This window comes from Thalia democratica, chromosome 8, assembly GCF_965202585.1.
Source record: "Thalia democratica chromosome 8, ktThaDemo2.hap1.1, whole genome shotgun sequence".
Classification (NCBI taxonomy): Eukaryota; Metazoa; Chordata; class Thaliacea; order Salpida; family Salpidae; genus Thalia; species Thalia democratica.
In genome coordinates, this window is record NC_139172.1 from 31,156,034 (window position 1) to 31,177,261 (window position 21,228).

The 21,228-nt window shown below is 26.8% G+C and overlaps 1 protein-coding gene across 1 annotated transcript; it reads right to left on the reverse strand.

Annotated features, from left to right (window-relative positions):
* Positions 1-853: 853 nt before the first annotated feature.
* On the reverse strand, positions 854-21,196 carry LOC145842381 (syntaxin-like). The gene is made up of 10 exons (XM_082949807.1): positions 21,088-21,196; positions 19,811-19,918; positions 18,147-18,246; positions 11,751-11,899; positions 5,314-5,425; positions 4,648-4,727; positions 3,584-3,721; positions 2,726-2,836; positions 1,872-1,964; positions 854-1,513 (listed from the first exon to the last, which is right to left on the reverse strand). The coding sequence occupies exons 1-9, from the start codon at positions 21,118-21,120 to the stop codon at positions 1,881-1,883; spliced, it is 915 nt and encodes a 304-aa protein (XP_082805933.1). The 5' UTR covers positions 21,121-21,196; the 3' UTR covers positions 854-1,513; positions 1,872-1,880.
* Between the last annotated feature and the right edge of the window lie 32 nt (positions 21,197-21,228).

A 21,228-nucleotide genomic window follows, 5' to 3' on the forward strand; every position in this document is an offset into this window, starting at 1 on the left:
TTTCCTCTCGTTTAAAACTGTGAACGTTTTTACTACACTCGGTGGAACATTATTGTCTGTTGAATATTTACTCTACTGGAGCAACAGCAACTGATATATAGTATAATAAATAGACCCCAATTACAATTAGTTAGAACCTTGTGGACTCTCAACTTTCAAACGAAACTAAGCTGCATTCTACTAAAAAATCAAATACACAAAGCTGTGAGAATTGATTTTATTAAACTTGCTAGAAAGACATCTCACTTGACTCAACTAACTTGCTTGGTTTCTGTAAAACTTGTCGAATAAATTTCAGTTTTGATCAATCAATGCAGATCATTTCAGTGAAAAATATACAAATTTAAACGTTTAATAATCTAAACAATAACTTTAGTATAAGCAAAACTAGTATTTGAAATTTTAGTTCCATTGGAAACTCAATTTTACACTACTGCAAAAACTACTTTAAATCTTATTGCTGATTTCACATTACACTTTATAGTTATCCTACTTTAATTGCAAAGATGATGTTTTATATAACTTTAATAGAACATTAAGTTTGAAACAATCTAAATGAATTATTATATAAAGCAAGCAACTAAGACGTTAAAATTACAGCTTTTTGTATTATATTCAGCAAAACAAACAGAACATTAAACAAGTTATTAGCACGAAAATTTATGGAATTAGAAAAGCATAAAACTAGTTTTTTTAGTAAAAACTGAAAAAAAGTTTAAATTAAATTTTACCACTATGAGAAGACCAAAAGAAATCTTTTTAAATATAATCTTTTAAGTAATTTCGAAAAATCAAAAATTGTTTACCTTTTTAATTTTTAAAAATAAAAAAAAACACTTGTAACATATGCATCATAACGTTTCTAACTGATTGAAAAATATATAAAAACTTTACTTTGATGTGAGACAAAGTAAAGTTTATTTCCTAGAAGGCGAATGTGAAAGCACAACTATTACTACAGCTAATATGACGTCACAAACAACAATTTGACGTGTCACTATTGCATCACAACTGTACGCAAAATGGCTTATAAATTAACAAAAAACTTTAAAAACGTCTTTCTCAGCGTTTAAAAATTGACCTTCCAGGAAAAATTTGCAAATTATTTTAAAAATTTGAAGCTGTTTTTTCAGTGTAGTGCAATATTAAAAGTACAAGCTATAACATATTAGGTCAGTCGTTTTTATGTGTAAAACTGTTATTATTTTCTAATACAACTGTCATGCATAATTTACGAACAACAAACATTTAATTAAAGAAAACAAATTAATTAATAAAACGTAATACTCTTTGAGTTGTGTAAAAATAAATTAGAAACGCAGGGTTCATGATTAAAAAAGCAAAGTTGAAATGATACGTGGAAAACAAAGCTTTCAAGCCATCAAGTATTGCAGTTAGTATAATTAAGCAGTGGCTAGCAAAATTTATTCACTACTTTGTATTACGACGTCACAACAGCTTACTAAACCATCATTTATTTTCATTTGAACAGGAACTGAAATGTCTGCATGAGCTAAAAGTATAAACTGTTTATATCTCTAATAATTTCACAAAATACCACACATTAAATCTACTGAAAAGTTAACCATACAATTTAAGAATACATTATAAGGAAAAAAATCTACAACAGTATGCATTATGTATGCTGGTGAACTGTTGAGTATTGGAAACTTTAATTAAATGTTTATTTAGTGCATAAAACTCTATATTTTATTTTTGTTATATTTTAAGTTAGCACTACAATTCTGTGTTAAATAAAAACCTAGCACTAACTAATTCTTTTTAACATCTACGAAAAACCTTTAAATAAAGCTATATATATATATATTAAAATGTATTTATAAAAATATCTGTACTTTAACAACTCTAACCTGTAGTTATTAAGATTTCGGCATGGAAAAATAAATAACAAGAATCAAGGCGGCAGCTACAAGGCAAACTAGGATGAATAAAAAGAACTTTTTCTGTTGTAAAAAAGTAGTAATTAGTATGACGTTACATAAAACTTTCTGCTAACAGGTTTGTTTATGATAATTTTAAATTTAAAAGAAAGTTTACATTTATAACTGAGTCGTTTGAATTACAATAATTAAGTACTTTTGACCAAAATAACACATTGTTAAATAACTTTTTTTTAAATGTTACTGGGAAATAATAGTTATCACTTTTACAAAGTGTCAGTAACAAAAATATTTGCTTTAACAAAAATATTATTTTTAACTTTTAAAAACTATTTTTTGTAATATTTTAAAAATACTTTTAATTTTGAAAGGAAAAAACATTAACAAAGCTTCCGTAAAATTATAAAACTTAGGCAATTTACACGGGTGATTTAACTTTTTAAACAGACTAGCTGTTAAATTCTAACCTCACTTAACAACATTCAAAATTTTGTTATCACACACCAGATACATTTAGTTTTAACTGTTAAACAAACCCTAGCTGTTGTTAAATTTTACTCCTTACTGTTTTAAATCGTGTAAGATATTAATCCATGGGTCGGCAAACTTTCAAATAGTTAAATATATTTATGTTTTCAATAACCAAAAATTAAGTATTAGTGTTATGTTTAAAGGATAATTTAGCACCTAAGTATTTTTGTTGAAAAAATATCTTTAAATATGATTTTTAAAGCACATAAAAAACGTTCCTTTTTTGACCTGCCGACCCCTGTATTAATCAATCGACTTTTTATTTCAAAAACTTGTAAAATTATATTTTCAACCTTCCTCACGGCGGTCTGCATCACCACTGCTTCGTTCAGCTGCACGGCGGCTTTTTCCACGTACTCCTCCGCGTTGCTCACGTTGTGCTCTATCATGTTGATCATTTCCCCCTGTGACGTAACAAAGACGTTTTGAGATAAGTGCAAAATTTGTTAATTTATTTTTAACGCACTATCTATACGGTTCAAAATTCACCCGATAAATTTTGAGAACCGCTAACCGATCGAACGTAAGGCATAAGGGTAACAGTGATAGCGAAAAATAAAAATAGTTAATATAAAATAAATTAACAAAAAAAAAATTGGGTGGATTTTGAACGCGGGTGGATTTTGATAGTATACCATCTATACGTTCTCCTCTGAATCACTAGAATCAGAGCATGCAAATTTAATTAAACACTATAAAGATCTTTTGGGTGTGAACATTTATACTTTTTACACGACGTGATAAATTGGTGATTGCGTGAAAAAATACAAAAGTGTTTGCATGTTTTTTCCTGGGTTGCACAAAACAGAACGAACACAAACTGTGCCAACATATGTTGTCAGAATTTTCAGATGTCAACTGTTGAAAACTTATGACTTTATGAGAAAGTAATTTTTCAAATTATAAATGTGAATATTTTAATTTATATGTAAGATTTGTTAAAATTGCCTAAATGTTATTGGATGGAATACTTAATTGATTTTTAACCTAAAAAATAGTACATGCTTTAAATAAATAGTGTAAACAAGTAAATCCTTAAATATGATTTAACTTGTAACAAAATGGCAAAACACACTTTTTTTAAAATTAAAAATCCTCAAAAAACATTTAATAAAAAAAAATTTGCAAACACTTAAACTACCAAAACCAACTTGCTGTTCGACCATCATGGCCATGTCCATGAACATGTCGTGAAGTTCCCGTATCGAAGTTTCGAGCTTCATTATGTCGTTGTGTCGAGCCTCGATGTCGTTTAGCGCCTGCCTGCTCTGCTGAGAATCCATCAGTGCCTGTGAGTAAGTGATATTTCTTAACTATTTTCAAATTTGATAGAAAAATCAAGTACAAAATAAGAAGCTAGTTAAATCTTGTTCTCAGGATGACTTGGTGCATGAAGATTTGCATAGTCCGAAACATATGCAAATTAGTGTGTTTTTAATTGAGTATATGTCATTAACAGGAACTTTTAAAATGGGCGATATTACTCCTTAGGGTCAAATTGAGAGGGTGAACAATATTGAGTTTATCAAACACTAGTTAAAAAAACTTGGAAAAAACAAGCTCGTAAAAAGTTATATTGAAAGAAAAACTTACAATTTCCTTTTGCCAAATATTTTATCCACAACATTTTAACCTTCGGTTTAGACTTAAAAAATAATTGATAATCTCTTTACCACTAAATTACAAAACAATAACATATAAACGGTTTTAAAAAACTAAAAAATATATCATTGCTCAAGTAAGTAAGTGTGTAAATGAGAAATTGAATTGTTATAGTGATGAGTCCAAAAATAATGTTTTTTTTAATCTCTTTATTTTTTCTACAGTTACTAAAAAAACCACTTGATTAAAACTAACAAGTCCACTAAAAAGTTCAACATTTCCTTACTAATTTTAAAACAAATAAAATAATATATTTATAATAAACTAACAAGTCCACTAAAAACTCCAACATTTCCCTCCTGATTATAAAACAAATAAAATAATATATTTATAATAAACTAACAAGTCCACTAAAAACTCCAACATTTCCTTACTGATTTTAAAGCAAATGAAATAATATGTTTATAATAAACTAAAAAGCCCACTAGGAACATTTCCTTTCTAATTTTAAAACAAATATAATAATATATTTGTTATAAATTAACAAGTCCACTAAAAAAATTTCCTTCTTGATTTTAAAACAAATAAAATAATATATTTATAATCAACTAACAAGTCCACTGAAAACTCCAACATTTCCCTCCTGATTTTTCTCCAGCATTTCTTCAACTTGTTCATCGTCCATCTGCGTTCCTGTTATATTTTTTTTTATTAACTACATATTTTATTTAAAATCTGACGAAAAGTTTTGAAGATTTTACTGCTTTACAACTTTTTCATGCTTTCGCAACGATCACAAGCAAATAAACTATATTTAATTATTATATCTTATTTATACTGACCTATTGCCAAATAAATTAATTATATATTCATTTATAAGATGTAACATTAAAAGGCGTTAAATCCTGGAGATCGTGATAAGCTAAGCTTATATATATATATATATATATATATGTAAGTGGTATATATTTATTTATATAAATTTACTATTTCTGCCTACCAGTTTAATGTTTACTAATATTTACATTAACCTGTCATTTTCAATTTTAAATGATACATAACACCTCATACTAATTTATACGTACAATTTGTATGTACAACAGTCTTACACAGGTGTAAATTATCATACTATCTTAGATTGGTTAAAACTTATATACGTTAAAATATTAACTTATAGTAACGTGATACTTCCGATATTTTTTATACAAAGCAATATAGACTAATTTATACCTGTAAAATAAATAAATAAATAAATATATATATATATGTTAATACCAACCGGTAATCTCAAGCTGCCTCCTGATCCTCTCCTTGCACTTTCTCCTGTGGTCCTGCTGCACGATGTTGTATGACGTCATAGTGGATATGAACTTCCTGGACAGCATGGCGTGCTGAAAATAATAGTAAGAATAAATATATATTTAATTAAATATATATGTTTATGAATAATAATATAAGACGTCCACTTTTGCTTGTCTGAATTAATAACTTGTTTTTTACAACTTTCGTTAATATTTAATTTATTGTTTCTAAATTGACAAAACAAAAAGTGTTTTTATACTCTTATTCATCTATTAATTTATATATAAAAATACAAAGGTTTTTTTTTCAAAACGTTTTTATTACACTTTTTTTAATATATCTTGCTGATGGTATGAAAAAAAAGTGTAAAGTATGAGAACATTCTTTAACTGCACAAAAAGTTTACAAAAAAAATCAAGCAGCTGCTTACTTGCGTACAATAAAAAATAACTAGAATTTTTTTTAAATCCAAATATCAATGAAAAAATTGGAATGTCGTTGAACTTAATCCAGTTTAATAAACGCACCGATTGTTTTATACTTACTAATGAAATTTATTAGATTTGTAAAAATTTAGACTTTATTGTTCTTATAAAAACTACAACTAGTAAACTATTGATTTTGGTATCCAAAAAAGTCCGAGCTTGGTATTGATCGTGCTTGTAAAGAAGTATAACAAGCAAGTTTATGACATCAAAAAGACATTACTTAAAAAAATTGTGTTAGCAAGGTTTGATCATACCAATTCGATCATCAGACCACAACCCTTCGCTAGACTGAGACCCGGGTTTCGCTCTTGTTTAAACTCGTCAGTCAGCCGCAACCGAAAAACTTGCAGTCGTCAATTTACAAACAGTTTATCATGTTTCACCATGACTGCAAGGTTTTGGTTGCAGCTGACTGACGAGTTTAAATAAGAGCGAAACCCGGGTCTCAGTCTCCCGAAGGGTTGTGGTCTGATGATCGAACTGGTATGATCAAACCTTGTTAACATCATTTTTTTAAGTAATGTCTTTTTGATGTCATAAACTTGTTTGGCTTGTGATCTGATGATCGAATTGGTATGATCATCCTACTTAACTTGAGCTTGTCTCGGGGCATAAGAAACTCCAGGCTTAGATTCTGTAGACTCCGATGTTTTCTTCAAAAAAAATAAACTACACTGATAGAAAATGTTTTGTTCTTAATCAAACTAAAATTCTTTCGAGCTTTTACGTCTAAAAAAAATTAAACTTGGTATTGACCTTCGTTGAAACAAACAACAAAGAAACTGACATAACAATTACTTTTATTTGAAAATCCGTGAACTATGCCCACCTTTCGGCATTGTTGGGTTCAAGCTACCCCTGTCTGCTGCCAACAGTTGAACTTTTTCCTATATTTGTATTCTGGAAAAAGAACCGCGCGCACGTTGGCACCGAATCATGTTTGACAAACCAAAACCGAACTCTTTTTCTGCAAACAAACTCAAAATATTTAAAACTGCAGGCGGTGATAGTTCCTTTTCAAGCTCATGACTCAATTAGCGGCCTCATTATTTATACAAGTCTATTTTTAAATATTTCTTTATTTAAATAAACCGCTACTGATATCACAAGATGCAAACTGGAGTATCAGAATAAAATTTATAAATTACAACTGGTGCAGACTTCGCTTTCCCCTACTTTTTATGATAGAAAAAATATTGGTTTGACAAACAAAACACTTTTCTGCAGTTAAACTCGAAAACTTCGAACTTTAATATCTAAATCCGATTAAAATTAAATTTCAAACTTATAACACGACCTGCAACCAAATACAAGCCGAAACGTTTTTACATTCGTTTTTACTTTCATCAAATCTTTTTTTTTTATATCATCAGATAAAAACAACCGTAACAAGACGGCGTTGGAAATCAACAGAAATTGCGACTAATGCGAAATTATTTCGCAGCCAATGGGGAATTAGTATCGATTCGCACTTTTCCGTGCATTGGCATCAGCGTAACATATGTTGGCCTTTGAAAATGTTTTTATTAATAAATACTTTCTGTGTGCTAAATTTCGTGAATGTTTTTTATCAATAAAAACTTCAAACTTCTGTGTGCCTTTACAATTTGTATTTTTGTTTTAAACGTTTTAATAAACTGAGTGTTGTAAATGTTTTTAGTGTTTCTTTATGAATATTTTTTTATTAATAAATGATTTGGGTGCAATTTTGTAAACATTTTTAAATCAATAAATGTTTTAGTAAATGCCTTTATAAACGTTTTATACTAATAAGTGACTTCAATATTAAATTTGATAAATGGTTTTAAACTAACATATATTTCGGTGCACTAAATTTTGTAAATGATTTTATGTAAATAAATATTTCAGTGTGTTAAATTTCAGTTGTAATCTTGTTTTGGAACTGAACAATTAACAATAGTTGTATATACTATTTTTAACAATATAACTTTAAACAAATAGTGTAAATTTGTTTGTATGTGTGAAGCCTTTATACTAATAAATGTTTTCTGTAAGCTTAATTTGTATATGTTTTTAATTAATATGTTCAGTGTTTCATTATAAATGTTTTTAAATTAATAAATTGTTTCAATATTATACTTTATAAATGATTTATGATAATAAATGTTTCAGCGTTGCTTAATTTTGTAAATGTTTTTAATCAATAAGCGTGTTAAGGGTGCTAAATTTTAGTGGTAGTTGTAACATGCTTTGAAACTGAACAAACAGTGGACAGATAAGTGTTTGTTATTTTTAACTATGTTAAATTTAAAGTTAAGTTGTGAAACTATAATAAATACAAAAACACCACAAAATACGAAAAGTCATTTGAAGAGTACAAAAAAATGATAAGTTTTATTTATTAAAACTTTGTGTAAAGTATTATAATTATCTAAACAACTCATTTTTATTACTGTATCATGTAACTAATGCCAATAAAAAGTTATAAAACTTTACAACAAAAGAATTTAAAAAGAAAAAAATGTGTAAAGAACCTGATTATAAACATTTTTTTTATTATTGACTTCAAACACTACTTTTAAATTTCTTTTTTTATACTATAACTAAACAAAACTCTTCTATAAAATTATTATTTTTCAGCAAATCAACAGAGTTCTATAAACAGACAAAACATTTTAGATGTATACAAAAACCCAACTAGTATTATTAAAACTAGATAAAATATTCGATCTAAATAAAAATTATGCAACACATTTAAAAATCAACACGTTGCGTTAATATTTAATAAGCACATCAAAATTATAAACAAAATAAAAATAATAATACAAAAAAATAAACTAGTCATCTAATAAAAAAATTCAAGTGTTAGAACCGACTTCAACCCAGAAAAAATATTTTGTTTAACTTAATATTTTCAATAAAATGTTTTTCAAAGCTAAAGTTCATTAAAATCAAAACATCACAACAATACTCGCTGTTTCGAAAAACATATGAGCAAATAATATGGCGTTTATTAGGTCACAATCAGATCCGGTTGCGTCACAACGCGAAGAGTTACCAGGGAAAATATTGATTTCCATGGTAACGACTGCGTGGCAACGACTCTCTCCATGACAACGAAATGTTCGATTCTCTACGACTTGTTTTTGTTTTACTTGGTTAACTTTGCAGTTTTGTTTGTTCTCTATTTATACAGAGTCTCTTTTTTTTTTCTTGAGTTAAAAAAGTAATTACGAAAACTCTCTTTTATGAGCTGCCGTGTAAAAAGATTCACGCTTTCAATTAATTTTTTGATGGTTTACTGCATTACAAAGGAGTTAGGTAAATGCTAAGCTCTTTCTAGTAATGTTCGACTTATTAACTTAACAACTGAAATTATCTTTTCTTCGCTGATACACAAGTGTATTTAAAAAAAAACATTGCAAAACAAATAGACGTAACTTTTACTGTATTAGTCGATTATTGTTGATTTAATTATTAAAAAAAAGTTTGAAAACTCATATGTTTAATGCTGAATAAATATAAAATTAGTTATTCACAATACTAAATAAACACATTTTATGTCAGATAGTTTATATGTTTTTAAAATAGGCTAATTTTTTTAATCCATGTTTAATACAAACAAAAAACACAAGTAAGTTTTGCCAAACTGATTTAAGCAACTCTTTTTTTTATGCTGTCTTATAACATCACATTTTTTACTTCATACATGTTCAAATACTTATATTATTTTACTTCATAGATAGCTTATAATTTACTGTCAAAATGTAATAAAAGTCAAGAGAAATTTGAATTAAATTGCAGTAAGTTTCAGAGGAATATAAAAGCAATAATAATTTTAAAGCAACGAAAAATAAAAGTTTGATGTTTAATATGATGCAATATAAAAAACAAAACTTTAAAATTGAAACAAAATCGAGAAATTAAATATATAATAAAACATTTAATCCTACACATCAAAAATTAATCACCTTTCACAGAAATAAAATGGAAATTCTTTAAACAAAACTGCCAGGCCTTTGAAATCAAAACTCTTTAAAATGTTTACTTCTTCACCAGTTTATAGATTTTATCTCGAATCAAAGCATATTGATTTGCCAGAGAAACCGCACAAAAGAAGTGATTGATTTTTTCGATGTTAATTAGAAACATGAACTCGGAACACACAAAATTACTGTCGTCTATTCCGTACGAAACCATAATAAAGCTTGTATTACAATGTACTTGTCATCGAGAAAAAGCAGAAGATAAATTTCTTAGTTAGAAACAAAATGTGCTCTAAGAGATAGGTTTTTGTTAGGTTTAGAAAATAGCAATTAAGATTAATTTCATTGTTAAAAATCAATTTGTTAAAAAACGGTGGTAAAAGTCTTGAAATCTTTAAATTTTCACTTGCTCAAAAAATAATTGTTTTTTGTTTGTGGAGTAACAAAATAATTAAAATAGTATACGGCAAGTGTAACTTAGTTCGGCCAATGATAAACTCGATTATACATGAGTTAATATACATCAGCAAAAATTTATATGCTAACTGCTAGTAAGTTAGTATTAGTTTGTAAGTATGCGTTTTTAATAAACAGAGTTAAGCAAGTTAAGTTTGAATTAAATAAATAATAATAACTTTATCTCCTTTAAACATAAAGTGGTATTATTAAAATAATAAACAAATACAAACAAAACCCTAAAGTGTAACAATACTTTGTTGTCAAGAACAGACACATGAAGTAAATAACGTACAAGTGTATTTATAACCGAAAAGTCACCTAGATTTTTTTCAGAGTATATGCTTCATGAACCACTAGTTTAAAATTTACAGTGACGTACAAGTCACTATTTATATAAGCCATAGAGTTGCTTGGCAAGGAGGTGTTTATACAACTGTTATTTGTAACTGTTTATATAAAATAAAATCAATTTTAAGGGTAAAGAGAAACAGCTGTTTTTATATATGGATCAAACCGACACGTGGCTTGGCGTAATTACATGACTGTTTCACATAAATTCATACGAAGTTTTTACAAATTTCAACTATGATATGAAAAGAGTTATATCAATATATGTATACTCATAAATTAATAAATACATATGCATTAAAACTTATGCTGTGTGTATACATTTATATTCGTAAAGTTTTAGTTTTGTAGTAAAATATTTAATTATTTGTTTTTATTAGTTTAATAAACATTGTATAGAAATAACACAAAAAAAAATCGAGTAAAAAGGTTTGTATAAATTGTACTTGTAATATGATAAACTTCATTTTAAGCAAGACAATGAAATTTACAGTTTAAATATTAACTATATAACAATGTTAAAAGTATATGGAAAACAAATGCGTAAAAATGTTTAATAAAACCCGGAGCTTACACATAGAAATTATTATGCTCATCTTATTTTTTCTTAGAATATGCATTGCATAGCAACAAAATTTTTCAAATCAATCATAGTAACCAAACTTATGACTTCATTCAGTTTAAGGCATGTTTCAAAAATACTTTCATTTTGGTATGTCATAATAAAAACACAAGACATTTGAAAAAAAATATGAAAGCTACTTATAAAAACCTCAAAATAAAACCTGACCAATCAAAACAATCAAATTGTAGTAATTGTAACCTTTAAAATAAGTTAAGTGCTAATAAACTGTTATTTATAATTTCTTATTTGTATTTTGTTTAGTTCAATCAACCTTTCGACTTGTATATTCTCATCTAAAGTACATTTTAAGAACATATGCAGGTTGAATGCATAATATATCACTTAATAGTAATTCAAGATTAAAACTAAAATACAACAAATCAAAATTGTTTAAATCAAACCTGCGACTTGTAAATCCTTTGTTCTGCAATGACGCTCAGAAAAAATATATTTGTATGAAACACTAAACATTATAAAAAAAATATGGAAGTTTAATCAAAACATTATTTAAGTTAAAAAAATCAAGATTAATTTATTTCAATCAAACCTGCGACTTGTAAATCCTCTGCTCGGCAATGATGCTCAGATCGGTCTGCACGTTCTCCACCTCCCCCTTCATATCCGCCAGCTTGCCCCTCACCTTCTTCGCGTGCCCCGATATCCCGCTCATCGCCGCCTCCATCTCCTCCCTCGCAACTGTCACGTCATAGATAATTTTACTGTGATGTCATCACAACTATATGTCATGCGTGCTTAAAATAAGCAACTCTTCATAATGACTTTTTACAATACATACTAGCTGACGGTTACTCTTAGCTGAGTCCAGCTGTGCTTAAAAAAGGACTTTTGACGCTAGCTAAAGACAATCTTGTGTGAGCACCAATTGGCAGTTTGCTGTATGACGTCATAGAGAAATGACGAACAACTCTACAGCAGGGTTGGTGAAAAACCCTTTTCACACCCTTCCGTTGAAAAAATTTCAGAAGCACTGTTTTAGATGCAAAATGAGATTAAATACTTATCGTTATTTATTTAAAAACTTAACAACTGCATTGTCTGCAGTTTAGAAAACTTTCAAGCAATTACTTTGTTTTGGGCCAAAACTAAAATTTTACCACCACCATGATAAAAGTCAATAAAGATAAGAAGCGAAGGTTTATTTTCAAAATTCTGTGAAAGTTTTTGGTGTCGTTTTGAATGTTTCTTTATTTTTTCTAACGATGAAAATATCAAGCACTACTCAATATTTCAAAAGTATCACGCAAACTTGTAAACGATTCAAACACTTATAATAACTGAAAAAGACTGTGTTAAATTAAATTTGTAAGACACTATAGATATCATAAAAGGTAAAGATCTGAAATAACGTTGCAACGTATTTATTTCGAAGAGTATCTTAAAATATTGCTATACCATGAACAATTTCTTACTGGTATGTTTGAATTCTTGCTAAATAAAAATTTGATAAATGATTTATTTAAGCATTTGTATGAAGATTAAAAATTGAAACCAATTATTTAATAAAAAAAATTGTACCTCAAACTGTTGCTAATTTTTAGGTTAAATTGAAACATTTATTAAAGTTTGGAGAAAAGGTATAAAGTTTTAAACGTGCACCTTAATTAAAACATTAGAACTAATTAGCAATTGAGATATTTCAATGATAACCAATGCTAACTTTTAGGTTAAAATTTAACTTCAATAGAAATACTATTTAAAATGTAGAGAAAGGGACACGTTTTAACATTCGTACTTTTTAATTGAAAATCTGAGCCGAAAAGTCAACAAAAATTTATACGTGTCAAACCGCTTCCAACTTGTAGGTCAAGCTTAAATACTAATTGAAACATGGAGAAATGCACTTCTAACACATAAATAGAAGCAGGGATACATTTTAACACTTTCAACATCTAGGCACGTCAAGCTGAAAAATGGAACGCAATTCAACTGTTTTCACCTTAACAATTTGAAATGCGTGCGTAGGCATTTACGCAGTAATAACTCCCATTAAACAAATACAAGCCAACTTTTACAAATTTTCGAGCGTTCTTTTGTTGTTTGCAGTAATCAATTTTTTTTTTCAAACCTTCAAGGTCTTTCAGATTACCAGCAGTTGTTTGAAAGATTGGTTTCAGTTTTGTGCAAAGTTTTAAACAAATACAAACACGCTTTTTAAACGCTTGCTGTTTGTAATGTAAAACCGTTTTTAAATTCACATTTTCATGCTTAATAAAAACTAAATTACTGTTATTTTATGTATAAAACAATTAAGTACAAAGAATTCAAACATAGGCGAAGTTTAAGGATATCTAAACGTATTATCTTTTTTTTTTCTCTACAAAAAAATTAAAATTAGAAGAAAAAACTTTTAAGGCCAACTTAAAAATTTTACCAAACCAGTTATAATTGAAAAGTTAATCAAAGTATAAAAAAAACGAAACAAGACGCTTATAAAAACTAATTAAAACTTGTTTCATTTTTGTAACCACAATTACTAAACTAACAACAGAATTTTTTATTACTACACTTTTCAAATTATACCACAAAAACAAGATGTTTAAAAAGCTATGAAAACTATGAAGTTATTATGAAAACTAGCAAACAACATAAACTGTCGTACTCTACATGTATAAAGTTGGAAAATGGCCCCCTTTAAAGAAATAAAAAAAGCCATGGCCCCCTTCAACAAGATTACTCATAAACTACCTTTTTTTTGTTTTCTTATCTTTATCTGCAACTCGAGAATATCTAGTGTAAAGTTTCAAATTATAACCTCATGGCCTCCCTGTGGCTCCTTTACTGCTCATGGCCCCCTGAGTATCTGTCATGGCCCTAAGGGGGCCACTTGGCCCACTTTGGGAAACCCTGGCATAGACACATGTTTTATAGTTAAATTTCATTAAATTAAAAAACTTCTGCTTGCACTATACAAGCAATCAGTAATTTTTTATAGTTGTGACATTTGAAGTTAATTCAAGTCTGTCCTAAAATGATTATAACTCTTCTCTTGGTAACAAAAAAGACCTTTTCAGTGTCCTAATGTAACATGTTGGTAAAAAACAATTATAACGAAAACAAACTTTAAGATTTATAAAGATCAAAGTTACTATAGAATAAGTTTTGTTTTACCAAATTTACAGTGGCTTCAAACTCTAGATTTGAACATTGTCTTGTCATTTTATATTTTATTTGCTCACTAATTATCTCACATAAAGAATTAAACCCGATTGCAGGGTTAAGAAAGTTTATCTTGAAAAGCAGTTTTCTTGATATCAAAAATAAAACTCTTATCACTTTTTTGTATCCTGTACAATTTAAAGGTTCACTATGTATTAATACAAAATAGAACAAAATGTAAAATATATATAATTTTGTTTACAATGATTTTATATTTAAAAATAAAAATGAAAACAGCATTTAAAATAAAATATAGTACATTATTTAGGTTTTCATTATCATTTTGCTTATAAAAGTTCCCCAAAAGTTCATAATTCATCTTGATTTTATAAATTTTATCTATAAATTTCTAACTTAAACATATAATGAAACATGCTTGGTGTAACTTTTTAAATTAAAGATTTTTCAGAATTAGTGACATACTCTTTTTAACTCAATGTATTTCTTTAAAAAAATACTAATTCAAATGAGTTTTCTGTTTTAACTTTTTCACCAATGCAACCAAACTACATGTACTTTAATACATTAAAATCATAACAAAACAAGGTAAACGTTAATTGATGTTTTATTATCTGTAAACTTAAACAGAAAATAGATGACAAGTACTACATTAGAACTGTGTGCATATTTCTAGTAGACCTCGATAAACCTTTTTAAATTAGTCATATAAAAGCAGTAAGTAGTTCAAAGAAAAAATATACACTTTATTTTATCTACAGATGACTTGAACTTCCTATCAAAACAAACAATTTATTGAGCGGATTATTTTCATAGCGTCTACCGCCACTACCGCCATCTACTAAACTCAAAATCACAACAGAACACTTTTAACATAAAAAACACCAGAAAAACTTCAAGATATTCAAAATTAAACAAAATTACCATCTGTTCACTGGCATTTTCAATGGAAACAAACAGCTAATTTAGCATCACGGTTTCATTAACCCCCAAACGAAAGTTACAACAAAATACTTAATATGTTAACTCTTAAGCTACTCTCAAAGTACTCTGCGTTTTGAACTCAACTCAGATTGCTTTTATTGTCAGTTTGTAAAGTGAAAGTCACACAACGACGAAATAAATATTGGAGCTCTCAAAGTTGAAAAAGGTGGAGGTTCCTTTTGAAAAGTTTTTTTTCTGTGTGGAAGACAAAGTTGGCGTAGGGGGGAGAGAAATAAACTTCATAAATATTTCATCGTTATGACGTCACTGAGGCACAACTTGTTACTTTGAAGCTGGAAAAAGTCAATAAAAAGTTTGCGAGCGAGAAAAAAGCTACTAATCAAAACGCTTGGCTCGGGAGTTTTTGGAAAGCCATCAGCGAAACTCACCTTTTATTTTCTTATGTCAAGTCAATTTTTCATAAATGAGTGAAGAAATAGTTTTCGAATTGATTGTTTTTGATAACTTTTCCAGACAAGGTTACAATCAAAATAAGTTGCTTCAAACAAATTAAAAATAATACCAAACATTTTACTTTAATAAGTTTAATCCCCTAATTTGATTTTAAAAAATAAAAACCAACTGAGCACTAAGGTTTTTTATCTAATTATAATATCTGTTAAAAAAAAATATGCTAAAATAAGCGATATGAATAAACTTAATAGAGCTAAACTGGGCTTAATATGAATCAAATTCAGGAAAAAAACCACAAGTATAAGCTAAATTATTGAATATTAAAGCCAAGAGTAATATTCATATAACTTTTAACTTATGTGTTTAATTTTGCTACTTCAGTAGTTTAGAATAAATTTGATATTGATTTAGACTTTTTTTTGTCTTATACTTTACAAATTTAAATTTGTACAGACTTTTGTTATATTTGTAACATTTTTTTAGTTGATTTATGTTTAAGGTTTACAATTGAAAAACAATTAAATTTCAACTTATAAAAAGTAAATTAAGTATGATCTCTTAAGTTATATACTGCATGACTGATAAGCAATTACTTTCTTAACTAAGCAAAATTACTTGATTTATTTTTTAAATTTAGTCACATTAACAGCCACTTAAACAATTACCGTTTCAATCATAATCCATAGTAATTTTAAATAATTAAATTTAGAACTTTATAGTCAGTTACAGTTTATAAAAGTTTTTTTTTTAATTTAAACACTATTACTTCATTAAATGACTTATTTAGAATTTATTTTTGTTAACAAACTTTTTTCTTTATATTCTTTTCATCACTTAAAGTCTTATATAAAAAAAACTACATCTAAAAACATATTAATAACTTTTTTACCACAATTAGCTTTAGACATTCCTTTAAAGATATAACTTAAACTTGAAGACATAAACTTGTAACTTAATGTTTCATTTATATTTACATAAACATATTTGTCTTTACCTATTAATTGAAGAAGAAAAAATAAAGCTGAACAAGTTTTATATTTTAGAAGTAGTGTTTAACTATTTGTATGGAAAGTCATAACTTGAGACAAACGAAACTGATTTTAGTAGTGTTTTTATAAACGGATTTTGATTAAATGTTAAACTCAGTTAATTTGCATACTGTAGTAAATCTCAAGGGGCTTCATGTAACAAAACTGATAACATTTTATTTTTACACTGATTGTTATCAAATTAAACTCAAACTTGTGCTAAATGTGTTAACTTTTGAATAATTAAATTTCAAGACTTAAGTGCTATTTGAGAGTTTTCCAAGCCAATTTTATTGATTGGTTGTCAATTTGGTTGGCGTTTGAACCTCAGAGTGCTTAATTACTTTTGTTATTACAAATTAAAAATCTATAAAAAAGTAAAAATGACTTTGTGTGTCATAAAGTAATTTTCAGCGGACTATTTTCATCAGTCCGTGAAAATCTGCGTGAGATAAAAATTATTTTCAAATTGATTTTTTGTCATTGGGCAATTTTGATATGCTATAAATACAAAACAGTAATGAATCTGTATAATGTAGGTCAAAATATTTTAATGCTTATATGTCAACATAAAAAATTGAATAAAACATTTATTGGGTTAATATTTAAGTAGGCAATTACATTTATAAATATACTGTTGTAATAGACTTATACTTTTTATACTTTTATTGTTACTGAGCTAAAATCATCAAAATAAACAGGATTTTTTTTTTGAAATAAACATTGAAACAGTTCATTACGATCAATTTACAGGCATTTACAGGCTGTGCATGCGTTTGAAATAAATTTTAATAGTTTTAAGTTTTTTTAACTCTAGTAAGAAAAAAGATTATTAATACAATAACAAATTGATGTATTTTTCAATAAATGTCCTTAAACTGACTTACGAAACCTAATTAACATTTTAAGTTAAGGTATGTATTGCTATTATTTTATTTATAAATTTGGTAGAGTATATTTACTGACTTTAAACACTACCTTAAACAGTTTAGTTCACATCAGCTTTTTTTATGGCAATTATTGCTCTAGTTCCATAAATTAAACATTCCTGAACTCTAAAAAAATATTTTTTTGATGCTATTTTTATGAGGTACTTGTTATATAACAAAAAAAATAATTGCGTGTTTACTTTGTAACCATAAATTCACTCAGTAAACATTTAGCGTTATAAAAAACTACTTAGGCCAGATAAATCATTAATTCAAGCAATGAACTGCATGCCATTATCACTACTTATCTTCTACTCTCCACAATAAACAGTTGCTTTGACATTATAAATTCATCATACATAATTACAGCAACAACTTAATTAAGTTCCATGTACACAAATTATATTTCATATTGATACTATACTTTTATATTAACAAGAATAAACAACAAACCATTGTCATTGGTAGGGGCAGCTAGTATTTGTGATTGTTTTGTTTTGACGACGTCTACTAAACTTTCAATCTTTTCTATGATGCTTCTTATTTCTTCTACCTGAAAGAAATCACCAAAATCTTTAAAATACTACTGAATGTTAATAATTGAATTGCTTATTGTTTCGAAATAGCAAAAAACAGAAAAAAGAATCAAACAAATGTATTTTAATTTTACTAAAGTACTTTAATTTGTTTGAAAAATTCAGTGTAAGTACATACAACTTTAGGTTTAAAAAATTCTGTTTTTAACATTTGTAATTTTATTTTTGATATAAAAAAGGAATAATATTAATAATTAAAGATTTAAATTATAGCTTTTATAATATTTGTCTCTGCGTAGTAAATATTCACTTGTCAGTTAGAACACATGTGACTAAAATCAACAGGTTTATAAAAGGGTAAACATAAAAAAAAGACTGCAAAAATTTAATTTACATAATTTCTTCTTTAAAATCAAGTATATTTTAACACACAGGAAAAAAGCAAAATAACGCTAGCAAAATACTTTTTGCTAATAATTACTACTTTAATTTAAAACTTACTAAGCAAAAAGCAAATACAAACGACCAAATTTTAAATCCTTACATTATTTTTATGAATCAACTGATAAGTGCCTTAAAACAAAAATTAACATTGGTTAGTTAGGTTTTAAAAAACGCATATGCATTATTGAATTAGAGAACACCACACAACTGTCAACAAGGCTTCCTACATTTTGAGTGCACCTATAAACGGAAGCTTTGGTCAAAAGTACATTGTTTAGAGACAAAAACAGCAATTAATATGTCACTATGTATGTCTGATGAGTTCTAATAAAAACAAAATGTAGTGTTTTGGGGATTTTGCTGTTTAATGTTGTTTAGTGCAGTCTAGGGTAAACTAAATGAGATGGTGAAAATAATATAAGCTTAGTGGATGACAAATGCCATTGACATTACTAGCAGATATTAATAATTAGAAAAAACAATACAAATAAATAAAATATTTAATCCTACTTGTTATAAAATGACTTGTAAAATTTCCACACATTTTATCTTTTAACATTTAATGTATTTTAACTAAAAAAAAGAGTCATTTTTTTACGAAACTACTGGTAAGTAAAATTGATCATATAAAAATAGATAACAGATAGATTAACAATAAGTTAAAGTCGTTTGAACATTGTTGCAAAAATTTTAGTTATATATTGTTTGTAATTTAAAAATATTAAAAAATGTCATACAAAAATAACAAAATTTTTAATAAAAAAAAAACTACAATATTGTAAATGATTAATACATAGATAGTTTCAAGTTTCAATAGATGTTTACTTATTTCATTTATTTAGCTTGACGGTAATAAAATGATAAAAATTTATACTAAAATGTTTATTTTGTAAACACAACATGTATGTATTGTTCTTAAGACTTTTTTTTTTGAATAAAAACTAAAACAACATAACTTTTTATTTTTTAGAAAAATCTAATTAAAAGTTTAACATGATAATAAAAAAAATGTCTGATAAAGTTAGAAAGCAAATGTTTATCATAAAGAATTTTATAAACATTAAACTTTGATAATATTCAAACTATTTCAAACAAGCAAAATATGTCTAAAATGTTCTTATTAATAACTCAGTTAACCTGCAGTAGAAACTGTGTGACGTTTTCATTGGCTAGTGGCTCATCATCCAAGCTGTTTGATTGGACAACTGTTTCACCATCTTCATCATCCACTTGTACCACAAAATCCTAAGAAAACATATTCATTTTTTTAAACTTAATCAGTAATTTTAAGAAAATATGAAGTAAAATGGTTAATATGAAAACTGTATAGTACCAAAAAAGTGCTGGTTAAGTCTTTTGCTCTATAACCTAAAGGTGTTTGAAAAATAATGGAAAGACTTCAATAAACTAAATGTACTTTTTATCATTTATCTTTGGAAAAAATCACAGAGTATTTAAGTTTACAGAGTTATCAAACTATCATATAGATGTTTATATTAATGTGAGTGTCATGATTTTAATCACTATAACAATACCTTGAGTGAGCATAAATATTGAAATATGCATCTAAAATATGCATCATTTTGATCAAAATATTTTTTTTATAATTTAAGTTAATACAGGTTTTTGGAAACAATACTATGTGAAAAAAAATACCAAATTAATCAATAAACATGTTTATACAAGTGGTAAAAAAACATATTATAATGTTAATTAAATGATAATCATAGATATTCTAAACGAACTTACAAGGCAACACAACTTAAAAAACAGATAAATACATTATAATAAAATATTAAATCCCTTTTAAACTAAATAACCATAAACTATAGAAAATTTACAAAATAGCTATTCAAACTACCAGCAAACTTGTTTAAAGTACACATCTACTTTTACGGAATTTTTTCAATTAAAAAAAATCAACTAGGCATTGTGATTTTATTCTTAAGAGCAGTTAAATTTATTTTTATTATTTATTTTTACTATTTTAAGAATACAAATTTTTACAATTTATTGTTAAAACATTTTTTGAAGAGGTAGCTATTTATTTCATAATATTACATTAAAAACTTATATATTGTTTAATAATTACAGGAACAAGCAACTAAAGATTAAAATTATTAGGAAAAGTAAAATAACTTGGTATTGAATATACAAGTTTCAGAAATAACTCACTGGTTATGTTTTAAAAGCACAGTTAAAAACACCAGTTATGTTAGATATAAAATATTTTGCTAAAACCAACTATCAACAAAACTAGACAAAAATAAATTCATCTCTACAGTTTGTTTTAATTCAAAACGTTTTTATTTTATCTTGTGAGAAATCAAACATTTAAACTTAAAACAATTTTTAAAACAAAATACCTTTGAATAACTATTGGTGAAATATTTTGTATAAAAATAAAAACTCACCCTTTGTAGATCTGCCAAGCGATCTTTTGCCATTTTCACCCAAAGCAATCCAAAAAACTTCCAAAATATTTAACTTTAATTAAATTTTTACACCTTGCCTACTTTCAATCTGGGGAAGTTATATAAAGTATTAGATTAGCT

What these genes read in the sequence shown, in the direction of transcription:
- LOC145842381 (XM_082949807.1), bottom strand. Translation starts at nt 21,120, where the DNA reads ATGGCAAAAGATCGCTTGGCAGATCTACAAAGG. An exon ending in TCACACAGTTTCTACTGCAG is followed by an intron (nt 18,247 to 19,810) that starts GTTAACTGAGTT and finishes GATTTCTTTCAG; the next exon opens with GTAGAAGAAATAAGAAGCAT. An exon ending in AGAGGATTTACAAGTCGCAG is followed by an intron (nt 5,426 to 11,750) that starts GTTTGATTGAAA and finishes TATTATTTTCAG; the next exon opens with CACGCCATGCTGTCCAGGAA.